General features: G+C 49.4%; 1 protein-coding gene and 1 long non-coding RNA gene across 2 annotated transcripts; one reads left to right on the top strand and one right to left on the bottom strand.

Moving 5' to 3' along the window:
• Positions 1-470: 470 nt before the first annotated feature.
• LOC129051119 (uncharacterized) lies at positions 471-26,470 on the bottom strand. Its single transcript, XR_008515185.2, has 4 exons — positions 26,362-26,470; positions 20,290-22,486; positions 19,701-19,906; positions 471-941 (listed from the first exon to the last, which is right to left on the bottom strand). It is a non-coding gene; the product is annotated as an uncharacterized LOC129051119 (long non-coding RNA).
• Positions 2,477-17,378, top strand: CD300E (CD300e molecule). The gene is made up of 4 exons (XM_024235108.3): positions 2,477-2,846; positions 8,959-9,306; positions 12,389-12,497; positions 13,650-17,378. Exons 1-4 carry the CDS (start codon positions 2,684-2,686, stop codon positions 13,768-13,770), a joined length of 741 nt encoding a protein of 246 aa, XP_024090876.1. The 5' UTR covers positions 2,477-2,683; the 3' UTR covers positions 13,771-17,378.

The following is a 26,470-nucleotide window of genomic DNA, read 5'->3' as shown; positions in this document are numbered from 1 at the left end:
ATAGGGAGCGGAGATGCCTTGATGCTCCCATGAGCCCATCAATGGGGTTTCCCCTCACCCTGTTCCATTGGCATAATGACCCTTCATGGATCCTAGCTTTTGGCAGGGGGCTCTGCTCCCGCTCCCTGTCTTGTATAGACCTGAGACATTGTCTTCTGTCCCTGAGTGGCTATTTAAACAGCAGCCCCTCTCCTCCTCAGGCCCAAATTCATTTTGACTGGTCCCCATTAGCCTCTTGGTATCAGATCCTGCTCACAGACCTGGCTTTTAGTTCCCTTTACATTTCTAATACCTGGAATTTCCTTTTATTGGATTTGACTTCAGTTTGGAACCAGATGATAGCTTCTGTGTCAACTCTGTCTTACTAGGTGGTCTGGAGTTTGGATTTTCTAATTGGATTATAATGAAATGTGCCTATATTAGACATGGTGAGTTTATAGTTTTTCAACCATCAACACATGCCTTTGCTTATTCCCATTTCTTTTATTTTATAAACAACTGTAGGGATAAGATTTTCTAAAAAGGAACCAGAAGAAAACATAAAAGCAGAACCAAGAAGGCTGAAGATTTGTTTGATCCTCTTGGTGGAGAGAACTGAAGACTGCAACTGTTGTCTCCGCTGAATAAATGGCACAAGGGTTGCTATGGTTTGAATGTTCCCTCAGAAACTAACTCGTGTTGAAACTTAACTGTCAATGTAATGGCATTGGGATGTGAGGTCTTTAAGAGGTGATTAGGTCATGAGAGCTCAGTCCTCCGAGTGGATTAATGCTGTTATCTCCAGAGTGGGTTAGTTATTGTGAGAGTGGTTTCCTGATAGGGTGAGTTCAGCCCCCTTTTTCTCTCTGTCTAGCAGGCTTGCCTGCTGTCTTGTCTTCTGCCATGGAATGACCCTTGTCAGATGCCACTATCATGCTCTTGGACTTCTCATCTTCCAAAAGCTAGGAAGGTGAACAAATCTGTTCTTTTTATTATTATTATTTGAGACAGAGTCTCTCTCTGTCGCCCAGACTGAAATGCAGTGGCGTGATCTTGGCTCACTGCAACCTTCGTCTCCTGGGTTCAAGCAATTCTCCCACCTCAGCCTCCTGAGTAGCTGGGACTACAGGCTCATGCCACCATGCAGAGCTAATTTCTGTATTTTTATTAGATACGGGGTTTTGCTATGTTGGCCAGGCTGGTCTCAAACTCCTGACCTCAAGTGATCCACCCGCCTCAGCCTCCCAAAGTGCTAGGATTACAGGCATGAGCCACTGCGCCTGCCAACTTTTGTTCTTTACAAATTACCTAGCTTGTAGTATTCTGTTATAATAGAAGAAAATGGACTAAGACACAATTTTGTGGCTACTGTCAGCTCTGCTCATTCTGGATCCCTCAAGTGTGTGGCTCATGTCACACATGGGACCAGGGTCCTGGTGTTTTATTGTTCCATCCAGGGCTCTATTCTATATATAATATTTCTTTCTTTTTTTTTTTGAGATGGAGTCTCACTCTGTCGCCATGCTGGAGTGCAATGGTGCGATCTTGGCTCGTTGCATTGCAACCTCCACCTCCTGGGTTCAAGTGATTCTCCTGCCTTGGCCTCCCAAGTAGCTGGAATTACAGGCACGTGCCACCATGCCTGGCTATATAATATTTCATCAGATATGGTGGTACAGAAAAGATAAGAAGTTGTGCTCTTACAACAAAAGTTTGAAATATCAGATGATCCAGTAGAGTTCTAAAAGATAGTAAAGATTAGAGGCTGTGAGTATCAAAGATGGGTATCTCTGGGGAAAGAGAAGGAAAGAAATTATATTTTCAGTTAGCTATGTCTTAGAGAAGAGTATCTTCTGATGTGCAAGTTGGATTAGAGAGAATGTATAGCTAGTAGAGGGACCAGATGAGAAGCTATTTCAATGGTCTAGGACTATTCTAAAGGTATTTAATATTAACTGGGCAGTTACTATGTTCCAGGCACTGTACCAAGCACTTTACTTACATTAACTCATTTATTTCTTATGGCAACCCTATGAGAAAGAATTGTCATGAGTACTCTATTTTACGGATGAGGAGACTGAGGATGAGAGTGATTTAGCAACATGCCCAAGGTCAGATGATTAATAAATGATGGAGATGAGATTTGAGTTTGTGTGACTTCAGAATCTATGCTGTTGACCATGACCCATATACTGAACTAGGTTAATAGTGTATAACCAGGTGGAGATTCCCTATAGGAAGTTAGAAAGTAGGATCTGGAGCCCAGGAGAGATATTGGGATACTGGGTTAGAGGAAGAGGTGTGAAGTCATCCGCATGGAGATAACGGTTGAGAAAGACATGGGGAGTGCTCACCACAGCTCCTTAAGTAGAGGGTGTTTTATGATTCAAAAGTAGGCAGCCATAGAGAAGGGAAGCTACTTAGATCGATGAAGTAATCCCAGATAGGAAGAAGAGTGAAAGAGGCAGGGAACAGAGTTTCCTCTGTTGGAGAGGTTTCATAAACTGGGACTGACTTTCATGAAGTTCTGAGTCATGAAACCTCAGGGGGTGACTCAAACACTACATTCACATTAAATGAAGGCCAACAGATTTTCCTGTTTGTGCTTAGTCCATTCTCAGAAACGTCTCTTGCCACTGTTTCTCTTCTGCTAAGTAAGGCTTAAAATTAGGAAGCATCCTTTAAAAGGCAAAAGAGGAAATAGATGAGTGAGAACACAAAGGAAACTTGGACAAGTAGAAAGTGGATGACCCAGGCTCTGTTACATATACTTGGATTCCAGCTGGGACCTAGATTTGCTGAGGACGGCAGCCAGGGAGACAGGACCATGTGGCTGCTCCCAGCTCTACTCCTTCTCTGCCTCTCAGGTGAGTGGGGCTGTGGCTTTGGGAGCTTGGTTTTGCAGGGGGCAGGACAGTAGGTAGAAGAGCTGTCCTGGGTTCAAACCAGAGGTGAAGTGTCCACAGAAAAGGGAAAGATACAACCGTTCATTCACCTGTGCATCCTTCTATACATTCAATCATTCATCCATGGATCCTACAAACACTTACTGAGCACCAGATATGTGCCAGGACTGTTCTGGGTGCTGTAATTAAGAGTAACTTCTGAATGGAGGGAGTCAACTAACTACAATACAATGTGGAAATTACTGTTGTAGAGACTCATTCATGTGGTGATGAGAGTATGCAACAGGAACCCCTCACTTTGCTCTTGGAAGGGTGGGAGATGTCACTGAGGCTTCATTGGAAGTCCATCCTGAAGGATGAATGAGCTGGCTGAGTGGGAAAGGAATAGCTTATGTGCAAGTGTGAGGACATTAAAGACCATGGAGAGTTCAAGAATTAACAATAGTTCTGTTTTGACAAAGCTTAATGTAAAGGGGTTGGAATGGTTTGTGAGAAATAATTAATGGGCTGGGTGTGGTGGCTCACGCCTGTAATCCCAGTACTTTGGGAGGCCAAGGTGGGTGGATCACCTGAGGTTAGGAGTTTGAGACCAGCCTGGCCAACATGGTGAAATCCTGTCTCTACTAAAAATACAAAAATTAGCTGGGCGTGATGATGCACGCCTGTAGTCCCAGCTACTAGGGAGGCTGAGGCAGGAGGATCGCTTGAACTTGGGAGGCAGAGGTTGCAGTGAGCTGAGATTGCACCACTGCAGTCTGGCCTGGGTGACAGAGTGAGAACCTGTCTAAAAAAAAAAAATGCCATCCTCAACATCTACCTTAAATCCTTCCTGGAACAAGGTGTGGTGTAAACAAGTAAATGAAACTGTCCTGCACAGGTTGGACTTCATAAGAGAAACTCTTATTAATAGACATTCAAAATGCAAAAATGCAGGAAAACACATTTGTCTCTGGGGAAATAAATTTAGGCTAAAAATTAGAGGACATTCTTCATGTTTGCACAACGAATTTTATGGTTGAGTTCCCTCACAAAACATAGAAACTGCCCAATGTAATGAGAAGGTTCTTTCTAGAAGGGTGAGTGAAAATGACAGCAATTTAAAAGAAGAAGACCAGGTAGGTGACACTGACTCAAACTCCTGGGCTCAAGCAATCCTCCTCTCTTGACCTCCCAAAGCACTGGGATTACAGGCATGAGCCACTACACTCAACCAATGTTTGCTCATTTTGTATTTGAATTTGCTTCCTTTTTCTTTGCCCTTTCCATCTCTCTTTCCACTCCTATCTCATTCCCCACCCTCAGGCTCGCAATGTGACCTGAGCAGGTCCCTCTGAAAATCTTAACTGGGAAAGAGAGATGGAAAGGGCAATTCTAGCATGGAGGGGAAATGACAAAGAGGAAGGAAGCAAATTCAAATACAAAATAAGCAAACATTGGTTGAGTGTGGTGGCTCACACCTGTAATCCCAGTGCTTTGGGAGGTCAAAGCTGGAGGATTGCTTGAGCCCAGGAGTTTGAGATCAGCTTGGGCAACATAGCAAGACCCCATCTCTACAAAAAAAGAAAAGTAAAAAATTTAAAAAGAGCAAAACTAGAATTCTATTTATTATGCATTTTTATAACCTACAAACACTTCCAAATAGGATAGAATTTAACCCTCTGAGCAGTTTTGTGACCTAGGCAGGGCAAATAGCATTGACTCCACTTTATAAATAAGATGATGAAGGGAGATCCGACGACATAAGAACTAAGTAGACAAGCTGGAAATGACATCCAGATCTGTGTCCTCCACAGAGCTCTTTCCATTGGCCATGGAGGTGTCAAGAATAAGGCTAACCTAGTAATAGTCACAAAATAGCTGACCTCTCTGCAACATCATCTGGTATTTCCATTCTGAACTGATTGCTGTCCAATATTTACTAGCTCCCATTAACCTCAAGCAACCAGCAAGCACATGTTTCAACAAGTGCACAGACGCATTTATATAATTCCATCAATTATTTCCAGGAACATGCTGGATTTCCTTGAGAACTGCTAATCTTGCATTCAGGTAACACTCTAGCAGGACAGAGGAAAGTATCTTGGAATTAGCATAACCTTCTTTTTCCTTAACTTCAGGTGCCCAGGATTAGATCATGGGTCATGGAACATTCTCTCATCACTGGTCCATTCAAGACCTTCTTTTATTTTAATTATATGTAACTTAACAAACATCTGTGAGCTCACTGGCCAATCCATGAACTAGAATGTTATCAACAGCATAGATCTACCCACTCCTTCCCAATCCAATCCTGGTTCATCTTTCAAACAACAGTAATTTGGTGTCATCTGCCAATACTTTGCATGAAAATTTGCTTTTGTTGTATTTTTACATTAAGTAGAATATTGGGCTAAGCAACCATACGCCATGCTCTACATCTGAGGGTCTGTGATTTAATCAGCCACACCCCTCATCTCATCTTTTTCTTTCCTCTTCTTCTTCTTTTTTTTTTTGAGAAGGAGTCTGGCTCTGTCACCCAGGCTGGAGTGCAGTGGGGTGATCTTGGCTCACTGCAACCTCCACCAATCAGGTTCAAGCAATTCTCGTGCCTCGGCCTCCTGAGTAGCTGAGATTACAGGCATGTGCCACCATACCTGGCTAATTTTTGTATTTTTAGTAGAGACAAGGTTTCACCACGTTAGCCAGTCTGGTCTCACCTCCAGTGATCCGCTCACCTTGGCCTTTATCTTTTTCTTTAAGCTCACCTATCCAGGCTCTCCCCTCTGCAAGTTGCCTTGCTTTACCTCCATTTTGGAGGTGGCTTTGCTTACTGGGCTCTAGATAATACTCTTATCCACACTCCTGCCCTACCTCTGAAATATAAGTCTTTACAAGTGACTTCCTTTTTTTTTTTTTTTGGCCGGAGTCTCGCTTTGTTGCCAGGCTGGAGTGCAATGGCACGATCTTGGCTCACTGAAACCTCTGCCTCCCAGGTTCAAGTGATTCTCCTGCCTCAGCCTCCTGAGTAGCTGGGACTACAGGTGCACACCACCATGCCTGGCTAATTTTTGTATTATTATTATTATTTTTAAATGGAGTCTCGCTCTGTTGCCCAGCCTAGAGTGCATGGCGTGATCTAGGTTCACTGCAACCTCCGCCTCCCAGGTCCAAGTGATTCTCACCTTCAGCCTCCCAAGTAGCTGGGATTATAGGCACCCGCTACTATGCCTGGCTAATTTTTGTATTTTTAATATAGACGGGGTTTCACCACGCTAGCCAGGCTGGTTTCGAACTCCTGACCTCTGGTGATCTGCCTGCCTCGGACTCCCAAAGTGCTGGGATTACAGGCTTGAGGCACCACAACAGGCCAATTTTTATATTTTTAGTAGAGACGGGATTTCACCATATTGGCCAGGAAGGTCTCGATCTCTTGACCTTGTGATCCGCCTGCCTCGGCCTCCCAAAGTGCTGGAATTACAGGCGTGAGCCACTGTGCCCAGCTGTGACTTCCACATTTTAAGAACCATCTTCTGTCTTTTCAGAAGATTAATTTGAATTGGTTTCATTTCAATGAGAAGGTTGCCTACTGGAGAGAATAGCCATCGTGAATGCAGAAGGCCCTTTCTTTTCTAGGGTGACCTTCCAGATTTGCTAGGTTTGGGGTTCCCAATAGCACTTTTAGACTTTTCAGGGTGAGATTCTGCCTCTGCAAAGGGACTGATGTTTGCTTGGCTTAGAATGGCTTGAAAAGTTGTAAAGTTTGTGAACCAGAAATATCCCCCAAACCTGGAGTTTTACCCAATAGAGACCTGGGGAAGGAAACAGCTCAGTCCAGAGGTAGCTAAAAGTAAGTGGCTCTGGGCCCTGGAAGGGACAAAATAGTCCCATGGTTTCCTCCCTCAGCTATGCTCTCCCCAGTATGTGTGTGTGTGTGTGTGTGTGTGTGTGTGTTTGAGAGGAAGAGCAAAACATTTGCTTCCTAGCAGGGCTGAAGGAGCCCAGGTTGTAATCAGGAGAGTGGAGGACAGATTCCAGAGGAGAAAGCCTCTTTCCAGAGGCCAGGGGCAGAAGGCCAGGCCAGCTCTTATGCAACTGAGGAATTAAAGACTTTTTGGGCTGGAAGGAGCCTGGAAAGCTCTCTTGAGTCTGACTTCCCATCTGCTGCTGGCATCCTCTTGATTGGAGTGGCAGGAATTCTAGGACACATTCAGCTCTGAAGGGACTGGCTCTGATCCTGGCAGAAGAAGAACAACCCCAAGCTCTCCCGGAAGGATCCCTTTAGGAAGCAGCACAAGCAGGCCCCGGCTCCATCACCAGATTCTTGGCTATGACAAGCCCTTTGTACCCTGCCAAGCTCCCATTGTGGGAAATGCAGTCCTGAGCTCTGTCCAGAACCTAGAAGAAGGTGCTGCTGGGATGCACCACCTCTAGGAGGGAGCTGGGGGCAGGTGGAAGGGAGGAGGTGAGGACCGGCTCTCAAATCTCAGGAAGGGTGTGCAGCTGCGGGGCAACAGGTTCTTGGGGGAGAACGTAGGTGGGGAGCAGGGATTTGGGAATGGGAAGATTCCTGAGGGCACAGCATCCAGAGCGAGGAAGGTTCTTACGAGAATTAGGACAGCAGAGAAATGGGGAGCGCTCAGAAGGTGTGGGGTCAGGAGCCACTTTGCTGTGGTCGAAGGAGCACAGAGCGGGAGAACACAGGTTTGGAGCAGGGTTTGGGGTAGGGGCTGGGAAGGGGTCAGGGTGGGGGTGACAGGTGCTACTGAGTGTAGAAGGGACCAGGAGGGTGGGAAGAGATAGTGACAGTGAGATTTTCTCAGGCCAAGCATGGTTGGTGGGGTGAGGAAGGTGTGCGTGGTGGCAGGTCACACATCTGCCAAGGCATATGACAGACAGAGCCAGCTGCGGACAGAGTGGGGAGAAAAGGCAGATGGTGGGAGGAGGGGAGGGAAATGAATGAAAGCCAGAAGTCAGGGGCTCCTCCATCCTCAATCACCTCAGATCTAGATGTAGTTAGCTCAGGAGCCCAGATAGTCATAGGACCCACAGATGCCAGGGGCTCTTTCACAATTTCTGCTCATTCTAACGGCTTAAGCTTCCGTGGCCCCTGCGCATGTTCATCCTCTTATTGTGAACTCAGGTTACTTTGAGGGGGTGCAAAGCTCAGCCTCATCACTGTTTCTCTTTCTCTCCCTCTCTCTCACATCCACACACACGTGCACATGCACATACACTCAAGTTCAAACAAAGCCTCTTGTCAGTTTTTCGGCACTTGCTTAAGATATTGGGGGGCTCTGCTGAGCATCACATCCCATACTGCCTGAACTTCTGCCTACTTACAGCCTTTCTTTTCCCTTCTCTTTCCTTCCATATCAACTTCTCACACTTTGCCTCCCGTATTCTAAACCCCACTTTCCCCCCAGGACCCAAATCACCTCACTTGGTTACAGAGAGCAGCTTCCCTCTTTCCTCTGAATGCATGGTGACCTCTGACACTCAAGACTTGGGGACTATTATCGGGGAGGGTCATCTTGTGTCCCAAATTCAGGTAAAGAAGCTTATCAGGGCTTCCTGTGGGGACAACCCCTCTTCCCAGTGCCATGTTGATTCTTTCTGGACAGTGGTTAAGATCAGAGCTGGAGAGTATTTTTCCTCCCACAAGAACACTCTGAAAGTGGAGGAAACCACAAGTTGTGCTTTTAAAGAATAAGCCTGAGTTTCAGAAGACCCCGGAATATATGGCTCTCACTCCAAAGGGAAGTGATCTTGTATATGACCAAATCTCATGCCTGGCAGAGGCTGCAGGGCCCAGGACAAGGCGGGATGACCAGCTCCTCTCTGCTCCTGCCTCCAGCTTTGGTCTCCAAGTGCTGGGGCCCCTGTGCTGTGACTTGGTGTCTCTACTCTCACAGGGGACAGGTTTCTGCTCTCACAGGGACTCTTTGGCTTAGGTCCTAAGCTCAGGTATTCCTCCAGGTCCCCCTCCCAGGAAACACCCAGGTCTCCCTGGCAACCTTTCCCTTAAGCTTCAGACAGACAGCTGCTGATGGGGCCATCTGGATGGAGACCTGGGACTCGGGCTTGTGTTTTCCAGGCTGTTTGTCTCTGACGGGCCCCGGCTCTGTGAATGGCACCGCAGGGGGCTCTCTGAGAGTGCGGTGTCAGTATGAGAGCATGTACGAGGGATATAACAAATACTGGTGCCGAGGACAGTACGACACATCATGTGAGAGCATTGTGGAGACCAAGGGAGAAGAGAAGGTGGAGAGGAATGGCCGCGTGTCCATCAGAGACCACCCGGAGGCTTTCGCCTTCACTGTGACCATGCAGAACCTCAATGAAGATGATGCTGGATCTTACTGGTGCAAAATTCAGACAGTGTGGATCCTGGATTCGTGGTCACGCGATCCCTCGGCCCTGGTTAGGGTGTATGTTTCCTCAGGTAAGAGCTCCCCTCACTTCAGCAGCAGGGCTTTGGGGTGTGACTGGACAAGGGAACAAGGGTGGGCGGCACACTGAAGTGTGCCTCCAAGTCTTGTCTTGTCCTCAGTCACAGTGGTGTTGGGAGGAGCCTATGGCATGGGCATGGAGAGAGGCGGCTGATCCTTCAGACTTGGGTGGGCTGGGGGTGCACAGCTCAGGCGCCGTCACTCCCATAGGTCCTGGGCCTCACCCCATTTTCCAGCATGGAGGAGGCCCCTTCATGCTGAGCCAAAGCTGTTTCCACCTTTGGGAAGCCTGTACCAAAGAAGAAACACTCCTGTACATTTGCAGCCTCCTCATAGAACATCCCCCTACCATGTTGTTTTGAAATATGTCTTGCTTGGGAAGACCTTCCTGTTTAGTAGCTTCTTGAGTGGAAGCTACTCTTTCTCTTACTCCCCCTATGCTAGAGGGCCATGGATTCGTGTCCCGATTCTTCCTGCCCCCATCACAACTTCCGCCCTATGACTTTCCACCTGCTTCCTTTAAATGCTGTGCCAGATGGCCATGCCCACCCTCTACCTGTGCTCGACAAGGCCGACCATCAGCTTCCAGGCTGCTCCCCCTCGTTCAGCAGAGACCTGCCAGTGCCTCCACTCCAACTACTGCCATTATCTTGGCAGGTTTTAATGAATAACTTGGCAATCTTGCCTTGGGTTCCTTGACATTCTCAACCTTGGTGTCCTTTATTTTCCACTCTGTTCAGAATTGCACCCCATGGAAACATCTCAGAGCTTGTCATCACCCAACCTGGTTGCTGCCCAGAGTCTTACACTCAGACATTCTATTTTCTGACAATTTTTCATCAATCAGCTCTCCCCCATACTCATGCCACTGTCCCTATTCTCAACCCGACAGTGACCTTCTGTCTTCTGATCCTTCCCTCCATTTCCCCCAATTTATTGCCCCCATCACTCCTGTTCTGACCTCACTTCCTTCCTAGACCACTTTGAGCCCCTGCAATAGATCACATTTTCTTTTTTCTTTTTTGAGACATGGTCTCACTCTGTTGCCCAGGCTGGAGTGCTGTGGAATGATCTCGGCTCACTGCAACCTCCACCTCCTGGGCTCATGATCCTCCCACCTCAGCCTCCTGAGTAGCTGGTACTTCAGGTGTGCACTACCATGCCTGGCTAATTTTGTATTTTTTAGTAGAGACAGGGTCTTCCCATGTTGCCCAGAGAGGTCTCAAACTCCTGACCTCAAGTCATCCACCCGCTTTGGCCTCCCAAGGTGCTGGGACTATAGGAGTGAGATACCATGCCCAGCCTCACATTTTCTTCTCTTAGCAGCACTCATAACTCCCATATTCCATTTCCTTATCTACCTGACAAAACCCTCATCCCTGGATCAATCCTAAAATAAAGGTCACTAATCATCCCAGTTTGCCCAGGACTAAGGGGTTTCCTGAATGTGGGATTTTCAGTGCTAAGGCTAGAAAAGTCCTGGGAAAGTTGGTCGCCCTGTCTAAAATCCACCTGCTCTAGTGCTGCTGGGGAAAAAAAAGTGAGAAAATGGTGCCTGTGGCTGCCAGTAGAAGTTAAGAGTTTCCAACATTACTCTCCCATACATCTACGTTCCTGAGAACACACAGGACATCAGTTTCTTTCCTTCTCCACTTGCAAACTTTCATGCAATCTACACTCATTCTTCCCCCTTCCCTTTCAGGTTGAGGACAGGCTTCCCCATCCTGTCCAAGGGTGATCCTCCTGGGGCTGGCTCCTTGTCCTGTGGTTTTCTGCCTCCCCATCCCTCTTGAACCAAATTCCCCTCCCCCCTGCCCCTTAGCTATCCACACCATCTCCTGTCCTCAGACTCACACTCTAACATGTCTCTCACTTCCCAAAAGCACCCCATGGTCTGGCATTTGCCTCTGCTAGGTGCCGCCCATGTTTCCCTCCCTGCTGGCCTGGGGGTGGATCATGCTCCTCCCCTGTGCTCCCGTTGCACCTGCTGGGGCTCCTTCCCAGGGCCGCTTCCAGCGGAATTGAGTCCGTCTGTTTATGTGTCTCTGCCCCTTCAATGGGGTAGGGCTTATGTCACGTCCATCAACGAATCTCCAGCAACAGAGAGGTTGAACGCCACTTATCGGATCACACCGAGGCTGTGTCGGGCACCGGTGAAGGGCTGAGCCTCCAGGACAACTGCTTTAGGGAGATCATGAGCTGGGGGTCCAGTGGCAATGAGGGAGTAGACTATGTCAATAGTCTGGTGGTCACCTGAAGTCCTTAGGAGGAGCCGAGTGTCAACCTATCCCCTCCCTAGGGGTGGCCTACAGTGGCCTTTCCACATGGACCAGGTGCAGTGGCTCACGCCTGTAATCCCAGCACTTTGGGAGGCCAAGGCGGGCAGATCACCTGAGGTCAGGAGTTCGAGACCAGCCTGATCAACATGGAGAAACCCCGTCTCTACCAAAAATACAAAATTAGCTAAGAGTGGTGGCATATGCCTGTAATCCCAGCTACTTGGGAGGCTGAGGCAGAAGAATCGCTTGAACCCGGGAGGTGGAGGTTGTGGTGAGCTGAGATGGCACCATTGCACTCCAACCAACCTGGGCAACAAGAGTGAAACTCTGTCTCAAAAAAAAAAAAAAAAAAAGAGTTTCCACATGAAGGGTGCTCAGAGTCCCCTCTCATGTTCTCTACGAGGCTTCTTGGGCCACAGGCTGAGCCATCTTCCTTTAGACTCCTCCTTCCCCTCCTCCTCCTGGAACTCCACATCTGGCTGCAGAAGCCCAGAGAGACCCCTGCCCTCACCCCAGGCAGAGTGGGATGAGGGCAGAGTGGGCAGAGTGGTAAGAGTCTTTCTCTGAGATGCAGAGAAAGACCTGGCACTTATTGGAGGGGACTCTCATGGCTGGTTCTGGTAAGGGCTCCTTTTGTCCCTGAGGGGTTTCACCCAGGAGGTGCCCTGGATCTGGCTTCAGAGGATCTTTCCAGCCTCTTCTGTGAGTGGGTGATTCTGTGTGACATCCATATGGGTGCTCTGTGCCTGGCTGGGAGCCCAGGCACGGCCTGATGCATCATTTTCATCTCCAACAGCAACTACAACCCCAAGGAGGACCACACGTCCAGCTACACCTCCCATCTTCCTGGTGGTGAACCCTGGGCAAAACCTCAGCACCGGGGAGGTGTTGACCCAAAATTCAGGGTAAGCACCCAGGGCCTGGAGGCCATGGAGGGAGCAACCCTGGGGTGGAAGCTGGTGGGTGGGGGTGGCACACCGTGACCTGAGATCGTCACTGTCTGCTGTTTCTCTCCATCTCTGGTCCTGATTCTCATACTCTCTGAGGCTGCATGTGGATGCTGAGTGGGAAATATCACTTGTGCTGTGAACGCCTTTCCCTATGGGGCAGCTACTGGGACTCAGGTTGAAGGTTGAGTTCAGGTGGACGTGCAGCCCCTCCTCCCTTCCCTACTCCTTCCTGTCTCCTTCCTCATTCAACTCCGGACTTGGGGTCCCTGTTCTGTGGCCCCTTTCAAAGGTCTTTGCTCAGCTGGGGATTTTGCCACCAGGAGCTATCTGTGGGGTCTGTGGGGAGATGGGCCAGCTCCAGGCTGGGGTTTGAATCGGTTCTCTCTCCTCTCCCAAAGATACCCAGAAAGGGCTGTGATATTGCTGCTAGACCCTGAGGGGAGGGAACAAGGGGCTGGAGTGGAACAGTGAGAGTGGTGGCTGGGGGCGATGGCTCACGCCTGCAATCCCAACACTTTGGGAGGCCGAGGCGGGTGGATCATTTGAGTCCAGGAGATTGAGACCAGCCTGGGCAACATGGTGAAACCCTGTCTCTACTACAAAATACAAAATTAGCCAGGTGTGGTGGTGTGACTGTAGTCCCAGCTACTCAGGAGGCTGAGGTGGGAGAATCACTTGAGCCCAGGAAGTCAAGGCTGCAGTAAGCCATGATTGCACCACTGCACTCCAGCCTGGGTGACAGAGTAAGACTCTGTCTCAGAAAGTAAAAAAAGTGAGAGTGGGGACTGGTTTTAAGAAGTCAGTTGCTAAAGTGGAGGCTGTGAGTGGGACAGGGACAGAGAGAGTGTTGTGGAGCGCACTCCTGGAAGTGGGTCCCTCTTCTCTCTTCACTCCATCACCTCTCCTTGATGAGACCCCCCGGGCAGTCCTTGATGGAGGGAGAAGGAGGGATGGGGGCCACAGAAGGGGCTGCCCTGGCATAGGTCCTTTCCCTGGCTGCTCCTGGGTTATTTGGGCTCCAGAGTCAGAGCATAGGGTGAGGTGGGGAGAGAAGGGTCCTGGGGGTTCTCCCGGGGAAGTGACTCATTTTCACCATGTCCCCCACAGGTTCCGGCTCAGCAGCCCTCACTTCCTGCTCGTGGTCCTTCTGAAGCTGCCCCTGCTCCTGAGCATGCTGGGTGCTGTCTTCTGGGTGAACAGGCCTCAGTGGGTTCCTGCTGGAAGATAGAGCCAGGCTGACCCAAAGCCCTGCTGAGCCCCATCCCCAGGAGTGCCCTGTGCAGGGAGTCAACCTTTCAGACTTGATGCGAGAGATCTGTGGACTCCGGAGGGATTTATTGTTCCTGTGCCTCAACGGAGGGTCCTGGCTCTTAGAGGACACTCCTCTGGAATCCTCAATGTGCAGCTTGGGGGTCCTCCTTTCTCCTCCCCAGTCCCCTGCCTCCCTGCCCTCATGCCCACTTCCCAAGGGCAAGAATTCCCTGGAAGTTGGCCGGGCACCATAGTGAGTGCCTATAATCCCAGCTCAGGAGGCTGAGGCAGGAGGATCGGTTGAACCCAAGAGTTCCAGGCCAGCCTGGGCAACATAGAGAGACCCTGTCTCACAAAGAGAGACACAGAGAGAGAGAAAAGGAGGGAGGAATGGAGGAAGGGAGGGAAAAAATTTTCTGGAGGAGCCTGGCCCTTCATTCTTCTTGGCACAAATGCTTCTCAGGCCAGTTTCCCCCAGGGCAATAACTACCTCCTTCCTGCAGACAGGAGGCTCCTGAGGACACGCCCCTCACAGCCCCAGCCTTTAGGCTCACAGAGCTCCATCCCTTCTCTGGGACAACCCCAAGGGAGCTTGGTCCCGGCAGAGCTTGCTCATGCAGTTGCCCAGTGTCCCACGTGCTCAGGGCTCCTCTCCTCTTCTGACGCCCCTTGGGTCTCCCTGGCTTTAAGGCCTCTTCTCTCCCTTTAACCAGGCAGTGTGTGGCTGGGCTCAGAACATCTCTGCCTGGGTGGGCCATGGATGAGCTGCTCCAGGTTAAAGTTCTGGGGCGAGTTGAAATGGTAATGGGAGAAGGAGCTGGTGGGTGCCCCTGATACCACTCCTGGAATTCCCCCACCTGGAGATGTCCAATGCACAGGGTCAACAGAATCAGTTGTGTCCACTTTAGAAGTCTGGCTGAGACCACCTGTTAGCAATTAACCTTTGCCACAGGCGGAGCAGACATCGTTTTTCAAAGACAGGATGGAGGGCACAGAGATGAAGGATACTTGTCCACACTTGAAGGGCACAATGCCATCATCACCACTGGGGACCCCTGGCTCAGGAACGAGCTCAGTTGGTTCTTTGAATATTTGTCAATTACTCCGTCTCCCTAAAGTTTGTGGGGAGGAATCCCACAGTCTGCCACAAGCAAGCATCACCATCTCCACTTGCTACCTGCATCTGGACCAGTGCTCTCCCTCTGCCCCCAGGCCTGAGCTCATCCTGAGCTAGTGACGCCAGTGTCCAGAGCACATGGAGTGACCCTCTGAGTGCCGAGTGCTCAGGCAGAGCTGCCGTGCTCTGAACTTGAGCTCTGGTGGGGCTCCCAGCTCCATCATGCATGGTGACTCGGGGAAAGATGGGGCTGGCCCAGGACTCATGCTGAAAGAGAAATTCAATCTAACAAGGCCCATATTAATTATATTAACCCAGGAAATATGATGATGAGCAAGAAAGGAGCTTATGATTTATTTTATGAGAAGGATAAGCTCCCAAGTCAATACAGCATAGGAAGAACTCTAGAGCCACAAGAGATGCTTCCTCATGTCAGGGGGTTCGTGAGGAGAATATCATGCCAAGCTGGCCAGGTCAGGGAAAGAAGGTGACATTCATGTGTGATGTTGAAGGAGGTATAGGATTTCAGCGGGGCAGGGATGGAGCAACAGGGAGAGAGAGAGAGAGAGGACAGAAAAACAGCATAAGTGAAAGCAGAGGGGCAGGAAATAATCTTCATAACAATAGTCACTTATGGAAGACCTATTAGGAAATGGACTGTACTGTTCACATACACATGCTCATGATAGGATGTGTCTAAGATTCCAATGGAGTGAAATTTTCCTGTGGCAGGCCAGATGGAACTAACCTAGAAGAACTCAGGTGGTGGCAGGTTCAGAAGGCTTAGGACTCAACTCTTATTTAAACTTTGATTAGCTATGGTGGGATGGATTTGAGCAGAACAAGATGGGATTGCAGATGTGCTTTAGGAGGACTTACCTAGCAGATGTAGCAAAATCTGAAAGGAAGAATCTGGGAGTCCGGAGTCTTAAGCCTGGAAAACCAGAGGAATGGGGCATCATTGACAGAAGCAGAAAGTCAAGAGCAGGCTTGGATGATGCAGAGCTTAGTTTTCTGTGTGTTTGGAATTATCAGGCAGAGAGGTCTAGCAGATAGCTAGAGATCTGGGTTAGCAGAGTGTTGAGGGCTGGAGAGGAAGGTGTGTAGAAAGATTAACCGGAGCCCAGGAAGAAGTGAAAGCATGGAGGGAAGAGTTCAGAACCAAGGACAGAGCCCTCGGGGCACCTACCTTTAAAGACAAAGGGTAGGAGGAAGAGACATTGATCAAGGTGCTGGAGCAGAAACAAACAGGTGGAAGATGAGAAGTCAAGAGCCATGAATGTTTCAAGGAGGAGAGCAGAGCTAGAGAGGTGGAGGAGGACTGGGATTGAGAGGAGGCTATTGAGCTTATCATTCACAAGGTCACTAATGAAGTTCAGAAGAGCAGATCAACAGAGCAATGACAGCAGAAGCCAGAAGGGAAGAGTTAAGAAAGAGTAGACAGATGGCCGACAGCAGGTGCAGGAGAAAGAAACAGTGGATTCTCCATGCTTTGAATTTTCCATTCTCCCTTACTCCCTTTTTTTCTTCTATTCTTCCTTTCTTTTTTTCCCTTTATTTACTCATTCATTCAATAAACTTTTATTGTGTGTCTATGGTGCATTGTTCTGGGCATTACAGATAAGGACTTAAACTATGTAGAGTCCCTACTCCTTTAGAAGGGAAGATTAAGATGTAGACTAACAATAGTGATGCAGTGTGTTAGAATTTGTGTCAGGGTTCTGCACAGTGCTCTGTGGGGGCACAGAAGGGAGGCACTCCCATGAGGGCCAAGCAGAGAAGGAAAATTGAGGGCTTGATTTATAAAAATAGGGCAGAAGACTGGGGGATGATTGTCCCAGACAATGGTAGGGAAGAGTCATAGAGCATGGTGGATACCAGGACCTTCAGGAGCCACGTTACCATTACCATGTATGCAAAGTGCATGTGAGGGAGGAGTGAGATATGGGGCTGGAGCCTCAGTGTGAAAGGGCTTCATGGCAGACCAAGGAGTTTGAACTGTGTTCTGGAGACCATAGGGAGCCCCTGGAGGTTTTAATTTTTGAAACTTTTATTTTGAAATAATTATAGGCTTAACATTGCAAATATAACATAGAGTCCTGTGAATCCTTCATCCAGTGTCCTTCAATGGTGACATATTATATAATTGTAGGACAATACCCAAACCAGGAAACTGGAATTGTTACAATACTGTTAACTAGACTGCAGACTTTATTCAGTTTTCACCATTTTTAACATACATTGGTTTATGGATGTGTTTGTGTAGAGTTCCATGCAATTTTATAGATCCAGGTAACTACCATCCCAGTCAAAATACAGAAACAATCCGTCATCGCAAGGATCTCCCTCATGCTGTCCCTTGTATTTGCACCCCTATCCCATTCCTGTACCCTGGAAACCACTAATCTGTTCTCCATCTCTACAGTGTTGTCCTTTTGAGGACAAATGAAATTATGCAGTATGTAGTATTTCGAGATTGACTTTTTTATTCACTGAGCCTTGAGATCCATACAAGTTGTTGCACTTACCACAACCAATAGTTGATTCCTTCCTATTGCTCAGCAAGATTCCATTGCTTGAGTGTACATAATTTGTTTAACCATTCACCCACTGAACCCAAACAAGACATGTCTGTGCAAGTAATGGCTGCTGGACTGTGACCTCTGAGTAAAGGATAGGTGTTTCAGGGCCTCATTTTTATTCTTGGGACCATATGGTGCCCCCAGCAGGCTTGGGAAGTGACCTTCTAAAGTGCACAGATTGGCCTGCAGGGATGCTGTGTGGGCCAGCTCCAGGCTGCCATTCAGAGGCAGAATCAACTCTGCTCTCTGGCCTTGTGACTGGGGACCAGGTGGCTTCACCCCTTCAGGTCCCGCTATTCTTATATGTGACATGAAGGCGCTAAATTACGATTCTTCCACAAGGCAGTTTAAAAACACGGCTGCAAATTTCTTGACACTCCTTCCATTAAGAGTTGTGGCTTAGGTCCCCTCCCCTTGGGTCTGGGTGGGTTGTGACTGTTTCAACTTGTGGACTAGAGCAGTGTTTCTCAACATTTTTTCATTGTTATCCTAAGATAACAATGAATATCCCTAAAAAAAGAATATCCCTAAATATCTCCCCTAAATATTTGGTATTTGTGAATACCGAAGATGTATTGTACATCTATCCATTCACCTGTCTATCTATCTATCTATCTATCTATCTATCTATCTATCTATCTGTCTGTCTGTCTGTCTGTCTGTCTATCTATCCATCCATCCATCTATATCTCTGTTTTGTATCTAAAAAGAGTAAAAATATTTTTCCACCCTGCAAGAACCAATATTTGCCCCCATGGGGAATGCAAGAGGGCCTCTGTATGGCTTCCAAGGCTAAGTCAGAAGAAACCCTGCAGCTCCCTCTTCAGTCTCTTGAAACGCTTGCCCTCTGGATGGTCTGCGGATATTCCCTCTTAGAACCCAGCTGTCACAGAGAGGCCACATGTAGGGTCTCTGGGCAACAGTCCCAGCAGAGCTGTCTTGGATCACCCCAGCCCATGCTCCAGACTCGTGGGTGAAGAAGCCTCCAGATGACAATAGCAACCAGCCTGTGTGACCAGGGTTCACATTGCAACAACACAGGCTGTTCTCCTATGCTTAGCAGCATGCAGGCTGCTGGAGCCTGAGGTCTTGCCCTTTCTCAACACATGAACCATATGGACACAGGTAGTCAAGATGTGGCAAGTGGTGAGTGTTCCCAAAAACAAACTTTCCACTGTGTCAATAGTCCTCCATGCTCTACCCCCCCTGCTCTGCCCTCCACACTCTGCCCTCCACGCTGTGCCCTCCGTGGCTCAGCCTCCATGGCTCCTGACACTACTCTTGGCAAATCTTCAGCCTCATTCAGAGAAAAGTTATAAAGCGAACCAGCACCTGTTCACAGCTGATGAGATCAAGGAGAAGAAATGAACACTAGCAAATGGCAGTTGAAGAACCCGTCTCAGGAGAGGAAGTGCTCAAGGCAATAGAGGAAGAGTTCAGATGGAAAATTCCCCTCCTTCTTAGAGAAGTTACAGACAACAAGATCTCTCCAAAAAAAGGAGCTAAGAAAAGAAATATAGTAATTCAAAAAAAAGTATTTAAAGTAAAATATGGAGGAAAAAATGAGCAGGCAGAGTTCAGGAAGAATGTAAGTGGAAGAGAATAACAATCCTAACAACTTTATTGAGGGGAAATATATATACCTTTGAAAATTAGAAAAAGAGTGTGTTGTTATTTAATTACAAGTGAATCGGGGGGACTGACACATGAGGGCTTAGCATCTTGCATTTGCTGTTGCACAGCTCTAGAGGTGGAAAGGGCCAAGCTTGGGTTGAATCAGGAGTGGGTGGTGGTGGCTGTGCCAGTTCTGAGCCGGGTGGGGGATAGACAGTGTGACAGGCACAAAGGGGATAGAGCCGAGCCCCTCTTGGGATGGAAAAGTCCAGATGGGCCCTGGGGCTTCTGCAACTGAACGATAGTCCATTATCTCTGACAGGGTCATCCTGGAGCCACAAGGAAAGGAGGCCTGAGGGAGGATCCATGAAGGTGAGATACAGATGCCTCCAAGGAATCAGTGTGCAAGGGGGATGTCCTTTCTTTTTCCTGCTCCTGAGGCAGAGGTGGCAGAAGGCAGAGAGGCCCCGTCAGCATCCCTGTGCTGTGCAGAGCCAGCTGGGAGTGAGATTGCATTCCTGAGGCCAGGATGAGGGACACTTCATCTCTGCAGGGACCCTTGTCTCCTGGGGAACTGCAATTGCTGCTTATCACCTGATAGGAGGCCAGAGGTTCTGCTTGCCCCCTCCGAGGGTGTCGATGGTGTGGGAGCTGCGGTTCCCCGGCTAAGGCTGTGATTTTATTTCCCCCTGGAGGCCCCCTTAGCACTGCTCAATTGCAGCACAGTGCAGAGCAGGCCCACGAGCAGCAGCCCCTTCAGGGAGATCGGGAGCAGGAAGTGGATGTTGCAGAGCAGGATCCTGGACAAAGGGATCAAGATGCCAAGAGTGAGCCGCCTCTTCCCTGAGCCAACACATGCCACCCTGGTCAGCTGCCTGGTCCCCAACCAGGGAAGCCCTGTGCAAGGGGCAAAGGCATGCCACCCGGAGGCTGAGCTTCCAGTGGCCTTCCCACAGGCTCAGTATGGGGCCCAGCCCCTTCGCTGCCCTTGGCTGTGACTGCCCTGCCTTTAACATTATTTGCCGAAATGGCATCTCACTATATCCCCCAGGCTGATTTTGAACTACTGAGCTCAAGCCATCCTCCTCCCTTGGCCTCCCAAAGTGCTGAGATGACAGGCATGAGCCACTGCGCCCAGCCAGGCTTGCCTTTGTTCTTCTCTCCCACAGTCCCTGCTGCTCACCTGTGTCCCGCCAAGCTCGAGGGTCTGCTGTGTCCTGTATTCCTGCTTCTGCTCCTCTCTCTGACTTGTGTCTCCCTTTGTCACTTGTGCCCATCTTTCCAGCTCAAATCTAATTATTATTACCTCTTTGAAGCAGAGGAAGATTCCCCCACTTCTGTCAACCTGGCTATTTATCTACTTGGTTCTCCTGGGAGGGGTCTCTTCCTGCTTGGACCCACTTTATGACAGCACATCTGAGACCTGCTGCCTCATATTACCTACATGTTTAATATTTGGTCTAGCTAAACGAGTGGGTTCTGGGGAGTCCCCATCGGCGTGTAAGAGTTTGATTCCCCAGTCTTAGCCCTCATCCACTCCCCCACACCCAGTGCCAGGGCCTCTCCCCTCAGGCCATCCCTGTTCTCTCCCTGAAGCTGGCCTCCAGCCCAGGGCATGGAAGCAGTGATGAGTCATGTGAATTTAACTCAGGGTTTTCTTGAGTGAGAGCAGGACTGCCATATCGCACATCCTAAAAATACCCTTTAAACCACTGTGCTCTTTTTGCAAGTTCCACTCCCCGTGGAGCCGCCGCACCCTTGGTCTCTCCCCACCAAGTTTCCCCTTGTGCCTCTCCCGTCTCGCTAGAAGTCCTGGCACTGCCATCCCCACTCAGCAGAACAACCGCTCTGCAAACTGTGGAGTGAGACGAAAGCCAGGTCAGGAAGCATCCCCAGTGCCTCGCCTCTTCCGGACTCCTAGGGAACACAGGCTCGGTGCTGGCAGGCTCCAGGGAAAAAGACCCTTTGAAAGGAACGGAGTTGGGCTGGAGAAGGGAAGGGAGCCGGTGGAGCAGGGAAGGCAGGATCCAGGGAGAGAAGGAGCCTTGGCCCTGGACTTTGAGGGACCCTGAAGCACCAGGCTGTGATGGGGTTAAACAGGGGCAGCCGCGTTTGCGCTGTGATGAGACATCCTATTGATCCCTTGAAAGGAGATGGGCTTCGGACTGATGTCTACACCCGTCTACCATGCTGGGAATGTGAAAGAAAAGCAAGAGGCCCAGCTTCCCGCTTTCCTGCCCTGCCCGTCCCTAGCCTTGGCTGGAGAGTTGGAGCGACGGGCACACCCCTGCCTGTGACTGTGGTAGGCAGAATAGTGAACCCCACCAACGATGTCGTAACCCCGGAGCCTGTGAATATGTTTGATTACATGCAAGGGGGAGTTAAGGCAGTGGGTGGATTTGAGACTGCTCAAATCCACCCTGACCCAGGGTGGATTATCCTGGATCATCTGGCTGAGCCCAGTGGAATCACCAGCGTCCTTATAAATGAAAGAGGGAGGCAGGAGAGTCAGTGGAGCAATGCTCTGTGGGAGACTCCACTGACCTTTGCTGGCTTTGGGTAGGAAGGGGCCATGAGCCAAGGAACACGGGTGGCCTCTAGAAGATGGAAAAGGCAAGGGAACAGGTCCTCCGCTGGAGCCTCTAGAAGGAACCAGCCCTGTTAACACCTTGATTTCAGCCCAGTGAGACCCATTTCAGACTTCTGGTCTCCACAGCTGTGTGATCATGAGATTGTGTTGTTTTAAGCCACCAAGTTTGTAACAATCAGTTACAGCAGCCACAGGAAAGCCACACAGACAGCCGCTCTTCCAGAACACCCAAAGCTTCACTTCGCTTTTGCCTCCTGGGGCTTGAGGGACTCAGTGGGGCATGGAGCCCAGAGCCTGCTCTCTGGAGCTCAGCCTGTTGCAGCTCATCAGGGAGAATCTCCTGCAGTGCTCAGGTGTAGACAGGGAGGGGAAGTCCCGCTACAGACGTCACTGTTTCTCCCCTGATGAGCTCCACATGAGGGACCCTGGTGAGAGCCCCTGAAGGGACGGTCATGGGGTAGCCTAGGGAAAGGTCTGTGGGAGCACAGCTCTGCTCACCCGGTGAGGGGGCTGGTAAGAGCCGTGGGCTGGATGCTGTTGGTGCTCTGGGTGAGAGAAGGCCAGGAGGCCAGAACTGTTGCAGTGGTTGTTCTCATAGGTTCTGCTGTGTGTGCTGTCCCAGGTGAAGCTGTGTCTGCTGTTCCAGGCACAGCTGTGTGCCTTTTCCCAGGCACAGCTGTTTCTGCTTTTCTAGGTACAGCTGTGTCCATTGTCCCAGGCCCAGCTGTGTCTGCTGTCCCAGGTGCCGCTGCTTCTGTTGTCGTAGGTTCAGATGGTTTTCTTGGAGTTGCTGCTGGACACGCAAAGGATAGTTTTGAGGGTGACCTAGGTGGCTTCCCCATGTCTCACATCACCCCTTACCCCTCCAAGGACTGTGAAGCATTTAGTCTTAGGACTACAGGTCAGCCACAGTTGTTTAGTTTTGCATCTTTTTGGTATCTTATCTAAAATGTAACATTATTTCATTTACAAACACCACTGCACCACCTGGGAAGGACTTATGGCGAGAAGCTATGCAGGCAATTTACAAATATTCAACTTAGTCCCAGAATCCTGTGTTGCACAGCTGAGCATGGAGAACCACACTCTGCTTCCCTGAAGTTCTACATCAGAGCCAGCCAGCCCTTCTCTTGAGTCTCAGCCTGGGCTCCAGCAGGCTGTTTGTTGCCTGCTGTGTAGCGAAGTGACCCTCAGAGCCAGCTGCCCCTCCCTGGGCCCTGCCTGGGGACTCAGGACTCCTCTCCCCTGCAGCTAGGCAGAGCAACTGTTTCCAGCTGAGGTTTTCCTGTCTCCCCAAAGCTTCCTTATTTCACTAGGCTTGGAGGGTTGCAGCCTCTGACTCTCCCCCAGCTCCTCCTTTCCTTCCGCTCATGCCTTTGTTCTCTTTTTAAGTCAATTTCTGAAACATTCTAAAACCAGCAGACTTCCCCACTGCACACGCACACAGGCACACCAGATCTGCATATACTAAGCTGAAAAGGACTTTTCCCTGCTTTGTAAATGGGCCCACAAGTAACAGATATATGATTGAGCTATAGCATCTGTGCATGTGCATGGGGAGCTGACAGTTTCCCTGGTGCCCATGGCGGAGATGACACTGATGGCTCTGGGGGCTGGGCTGTGGAGTGAGGATGACAGCCTGACTCTCTTTCTGGGAGCCCCCTGTCCTGAGTTCTCAGTCTCCTCAAAGGCTCGGGGCAGCCAGGGGAGGCCCGTGGGAGGGCTCTGCACTATGCCGGGCTCTGTTTTTCCCTCTTTCAGGAACGGGTCAGAGTCTCCCATGCCTTCCTTTGTCCATATGTCACCAGAGGAGGGAGAGGAAGAGAGAGAGGTGGCTCCAAGGAGAGGGTCGCCAGTGGGCTCTTGGTCACTACATGCTTGTCCTGGAGCTGAGACTTCTGGGATTGCGATTTTCTTGCATTCCCCTCCCTGTACACCTGACAAGTCCTCCCGTCAGGCTGGGGCTGCTCTGAGGGGGCACGGGTTGCCCCAAGTGACTTGCAGAAGAGAACCTGCCTTCTTTCTTACCCTGCACTGTGCCTGCCCAAGCTGACCCGGTTCTGCTTGGCTCCCTCTGATAATAGCAGATAGAGACGTACAGAGATACTGAGGCTTGCTCTGTCTTCCAGTCTTTCCAGAATCTTGGTGTAACCCTTCCCCCCAACACACACACGTGCACATGCACACACACAGGCACACAAGCAAACACAGACATGTGCACACAGACACACATGGGCCCATTTGTACACATACATCTATGCACAGCACACACATAGACACAGGCAAGCCCAGGCACACATACGCAGGCACACACAAGCACACACAAGCACATGCACACACGTAGTCCCACGACAATGTCAAGACAGCATCACTGAATCCTCTCGGGTCAGCACCAGAGTTTGGTACAGGAGGGAGCCACTCCTACCTGGGTAAATGGTCACTTCAACTTGGACCCCAAGGTCAGTGCCTGTCCTCTCGAGCCCACACCAGTAGGTGTCAGTGTCAGACCTCCACAGCATCTTCATGGTTATGGTGAACACACGGTTTTTCTTTTTTTCTTTTTTTTTAAATTTTATTATTATTATACTTTAAGTTTTAGGGTACATGTTTCTGATCGTCCCTGATGGACACCCAGTCTCTCTCCACTGTTTGCTCTGACCCTGTGATTGTAATGAGGATTTTGCAGGACTGCCAGTTCTTTCCGTGGCACCACTACTTGCTGTAGGTCTCCCAGCCTTGGTCATAATGACACTGCACTGTCAGTGAGTCCCATTCTGTGCCACACGCAGCTCCAGGACCATAGATGGAGAAATACTCTGGAAGACAGAACCCAACGTCCAGATCTTCCCTCCCTGGGCATTGCCCAGGGCTTCTGCACCTCCCTGGGGACCAACCAGGAATCTATCCTCAGCCCCCAAATTGTCAAATTCTCACATCCATTTGTTCCTTAATTCCCTGGCAGTATTTCTTTTGTTGTCACCCCTCTGACAAAGTTCTTCTGAGGGCTCCAACTGCCCAACACAGTGGTCTGTTCATGCGCCATGCTAGCGACCACTGAACACCCTCTCATTTTGGAAACCTTCCCTCCTTTGCCCCGAGGTGACACCCACTTCCCCATCAATCCCTGGCTCTCACTGCAGCCACCAGTTTATTTTATTTATTTATGTATTTATGTATTTATTTGGAGACGGAGTTTTGCTCTTGTTGCCCAGGCTGGAGTGCAATGGTGCGATCTTGGCTCAACGCAACCTCCGCCTTCCGGGTTCAAGCAATTCTCCTGCTTCAGCCTCCCGAGTAGCTGCGATTACAGGCATGTGCCACCACGCCTGGCTAATTTTGTATTTTTAGTAGAGACAGGGTTTCTCCATGTTGGTCAGGCTGATCTTGAACTCCCGACCTCAGGTGATCCGCCCTCCTCAGCCTCCCAAAGTGCTGGGATTACAGGTATGGGCCACCGCTCCTGGCCAGCCACCAATTTATTTTAAAATCCCAGAGCTGAATAGGTAGACATCCTGGCTTCCCCCAACTCCTCCACCTACTGGCACTGCACCCCACACCCCTAAAAACCCTCTCCTGTGAGTCTGCACGTGTGATAAAGTTTCATGGAACCAAACACACCTACACCTACACACACACACACCCAACACTCACACACCCGTACACACACTGAGTGCACAGTTGTTTTGCTTTGCCTAAGCACCATGCTATTTTTGTCTCCATACCTTTGCACAAGTTGCTCCATTTGCCCAGGAAGTTGTCTCTTCCTTGCTTGATGGACTCAAACCCTTATTCCCCTCCCTGAAGGGTTAGTTTGGCCCCACCCTGGTGCCACCAGACCACTTTGTGCCTGTCTCAGTTGTTGCACTTACAACATTGAACAATGTTCTGGTCTTTGGCTCGTCCAGAGCAGAAGCTCAAGAAGGCTGACGTGTGGGGTTGACTTACATTCCAGAGAGCGATGACATCCTTGCCTCATTGCCTGTCTTCCTCCCTGTAACTCTGAGCTGCTCCATTTTAGCTACAACTCACGACAAGCTGTGGAGGCTTCTAAACTAGCCAGATGTCTGAACCCCGCCATGACTGTGTGGGTCTGAGCTGGAACCTGAGTATTTGTTCTCCTTTAAAGTTCCTCAGGGATTCATGCATTTAAGTTTGTATATATGTGTATATGTGCATGTATGTATGTATGTATGTATCTACCTATTTATCTATTCTTTTATCTATCTGTCCACCTGTCCATGCATCTATCTGTCTCTCATCTATCGTCCATCCATTTACTTCTCTCTTATGTATCTATCTGTCTATCTATCTATCTATGTATCTATGTACCTATCTATCTGTCTGTCTATCTATCTATCTATCTATCTATCTATCTATCTATCTATCTATCTATCTATCATCTGCCAGGGTTGAGAAGAATCAGAATCCTAGAAACCTGACACCATTTATGGTTTTTTTTTCCTTTCCCAACACCTAACCTAGTAACTGTCAGATAACAAAACATTCCTTCCTTTTTTTCTCTTTTCCTTCCTTCCTGCTTTCTTATACGTAAGTGCATGAATGAGTGCATTTTCCCCAGCTTGTCTCCTTCCCTCCAGCACAGACCCTCTCTGTTTCCTGCCCAGCCTTTTGGGTTCCAGTTCCTTAATCCCCAGGCCAACTTACCTGGGAGGATGAGAAAGAGCAGGGCCAGTGAGCGCCACATGCCCCTGCCTGTCTGTGCTCTCTTCCTGGTGATGAGTTAATACCAGCTGCCCTCCAGCAACTTGTAACT

The sequence above is a fragment of the Pongo abelii genome, chromosome 19, assembly GCF_028885655.2.
Source record: "Pongo abelii isolate AG06213 chromosome 19, NHGRI_mPonAbe1-v2.0_pri, whole genome shotgun sequence".
Lineage (NCBI taxonomy): Eukaryota > Metazoa > Chordata > Mammalia > Primates > Hominidae > Pongo > Pongo abelii.
The sequence above is the reverse complement of the archived record's forward strand: the minus strand, read 5'-3'. Positions and strand labels throughout refer to the sequence as shown.